Source organism: Limulus polyphemus, unplaced genomic scaffold (genome assembly GCF_000517525.1).
Source record: "Limulus polyphemus unplaced genomic scaffold, Limulus_polyphemus-2.1.2 Scaffold13154, whole genome shotgun sequence".
In the NCBI taxonomy this organism is placed as follows: domain Eukaryota; kingdom Metazoa; phylum Arthropoda; class Merostomata; order Xiphosura; family Limulidae; genus Limulus; species Limulus polyphemus.
Window position 1 is genome coordinate 6 of NW_013678764.1, and position 3,169 is coordinate 3,174.

General features: G+C 36.4%; 1 protein-coding gene across 1 annotated transcript in view; it reads left to right on the forward strand.

The window, feature by feature from the left end:
- Positions 1 to 1,145: 1,145 nt before the first annotated feature.
- LOC106477172 (glycine receptor subunit alpha-2-like) overlaps positions 1,146 to 3,169 on the forward strand; it is a gene marked incomplete at both ends in the record, with an annotated part of 5,704 nt that continues 3,680 nt past the window's right edge. Inside the window, one exon of the mRNA XM_013937763.1 lies at positions 1,146 to 1,378. Coding sequence (XP_013793217.1) covers positions 1,146 to 1,378 — 233 coding nt within the window. The remainder of the gene's footprint in view (positions 1,379 to 3,169) is intronic.

Consider the following 3,169-nt stretch of genomic DNA (forward strand, 5'->3'; position numbering starts at 1 on the left):
TGGGAACATACAGGATACATAGGTATGGGAACATATAAGGATACCTAGGTATGGGAGCATACAGGATACCTAGGTATGGGAATATACAGGATACCTAGGTATGGGAACATATAGGATACATAGGTATGGGAACATATAAGGATACCTAGGTATGGGAGCATACAGGATACCTAGGTATGGGAGTATACAGGATACCTAGGTATGGGAACATATAGGATACCTAGGTATGGGGCGTACAGGATACCTAGGTATGGGAGTACAACCAAGAATAAAGAAATATATAAAACACATGTAAGTAACATCAAGCCACTTTTAGAATTATCCCTTGGCATTCGAGAAAAATTATGTAAATATTTGAAATTATTTAAATCCATCTTAGTATTGCATAAGTCTAGGAACCCCTAGATCTCACGAGAATATAGGATACCTAGGTATGGGAACATATAGGATACCTAGGTATGGGGGCGTATAGGATACCTAGGTATGGGAACATACAGGATACCTAGGTATGGGAACATATAGGATACCTAGGTATGGGAACATATAAGGATACCTAGGTATGGGAACATATATATCCTGTACGCCCCATACCTAGGTATCCTTATATGTTCCCATACCTAGGTATCCTGTATACTCCCATACCTAGGTATCCTATATGTTCCCATACCTAGGTATCCTGTATGTTCCCATACCTAGGTATCCTGTATATTCCCATACCTAGGTATCCTGTACGCCCCATACCTAGGTATCCTATATGTTCCCATACCTAGACCTAGGTATGTGAACATATAAGGATACCTAGGTATGGGGCGTACAGGATACCTAGGTGTAGACGTACAGAAGTAGTGAAGGAAACACTAGGCCCGTACTTCATCCATTGTTCACTGAAATTCACGTTTTGGTCAACAAAACAATAATAATAAATACAGTCAGTGAATGTTCGAAAATTCTTCAGACTAGATCTCACTTTTTAGTCTTATAAAAGTTTCAATAAAAATTATCATATGTAGAATAATTATGGTTTTAACATACATATCAACACTGTACTCAGGACTCTTGCTTGTTGATCTCATGTTTATTACAGGACTTGTTTTAAATATCTTTCTCCGTAAAGATGATAAATATATATATGAAACTTTTTCCAGGCCTACCAGGCAGACATATTCTACCATCAGTTCTGGAAAGATCATCGGCTTAACTCCAGCATTGCTAACAACTACCACGATTACAAACTTATTCTGGACAACAAGTGGCGAAATGACATCTGGACCCCAGACACTTATTTTAAGAACTCGCTTAATGGACAAGTTCACGACATTGTTAACCCTTACATGTACATGGTGCTTTACAACAACAGTGAAGTGTTCTTCGCTGCAAGGTATGTTACGCCATATACATCACGTTACTGTTTCAGTTTTATTGTTACACTCCATACATCACGTTACTGTTTCAGTTTTGTAGTTACACCACATACATCACGTTACTGTTTCAGTTTTGTTGTTACACCACAGACATCACGTTACTGTTTCAGTTTTGTAGTTACACCACATACATCATGTTACTGTTTCAGTTTTGTAGTTACACCACAGACATCACGTTACTGTTTCAGTTTTCTTATTACACCAGATACATCACGTTACTGTTTCAGCTTTCTTATTAAACCACATACATTACATTACTGCTTCAGTTTTGTAGTTACACCACACACATCACGTTACTGTTTCAGCTTTCTTATTACACCACATACATCACGTTACTGTTTGTTTTGTAGTTACACCACACACATCACGTTACTGTTTCAGTTTTCTTATTACACCACACACATCACGTTACTGTTTCAGTTTTCTTATTACACCACATACATCACGTTACTGTTTCAGTTTTCTTATTACACCACATACATCACGTTACTGTTTCAGTTTTCTTATTACACCACATACATCACGTTACTGTTTCAGTTTTGTAGTTACACCACATACATCACGTTACTGTTTCAGTATTGTTGTTACACCACATACATCATGTTACTGTTTCAGCTTTCTTATTACACCACATACATTACGTTACTGCTTCAGTTTTGTAGTTACACCACACACATCACGTTACTGTTTCAGTTTTGTAGTTACACCACATACATCATGTTACTGAATCAGTTTTGTAGTTACACCACATACATCACGTTACTGTTTCAGTTTTGTTATTACACCACACACACATTACGTTACTGTTTCAGTTTTGTAGTTACACCACATACATCACGTTATTATTTCAGTATTGTTGTTACACCACATACATCACGTTACTGTTTCAGTTTTGTTGTTACACAACATACATCACGTTACTGTTTCAGTTTTGTTGTTATTCTCCATACATCACGTACGTTTTCAGTTTCCGTATTATATTTCACAAACCGATATTGTGTTAGGGTTAAAGATTGGTGTAGAAACAGATTAGTAACTGAATTCATGTTAAGTAGTTTTGGTATCGGAAAAAAAAAACTATCACTTCTAATATATCTTAATCTCGTCCAAATCAGTTTCTCTGTAAATTAATTAGTATTGAATAATTTATTTCACTATTAAAGTATAGAAATGTTTGTTTCATTTTTCAATCGATTTTGGCTGAAACAGAGAACGTATTATATACTTTACTTATAATGGCAGGTTCTCGTGACAGCATCGTGTTGGTTACCAGCCAACTTGTTCTAGGAGATTAAAAATAAAATAACTAACAAATATCTACAAATTGTGACAAAAACGTTAAGCGATGAAAAGCTGCCTCAGGTTCCTTCTCACTGGCTTTACTGTTGCCAGGTTCATAATGTCATCTCAGTTCCTTCTCACTAGCTTTACTGTTGCCAGGTTCATAATGTCATCTCAGTTCCTTCTCACTAACTTCTACAGTTGCCATATTCATAATGTCAATTCAGGTTCCTTCTCACTAACTTCTACAGTTGCCATGTTCGTAATGTCATTTCAGGTTCCTTCTCACTAACTTCTACTGTTGCCATGTTCATAATGTCATCTCAAGTTTCTTCTCACTAATTTCTACAGTTGCCATGTTCATAATGTCATCTCAGGTTCCTTTTCACTAACTTCTACTGTTGCCAGGTTCATAATGTCATTTCAGGTTCCTTCTCACTAACTTCTACTGTTGCCAGGTTCATAAT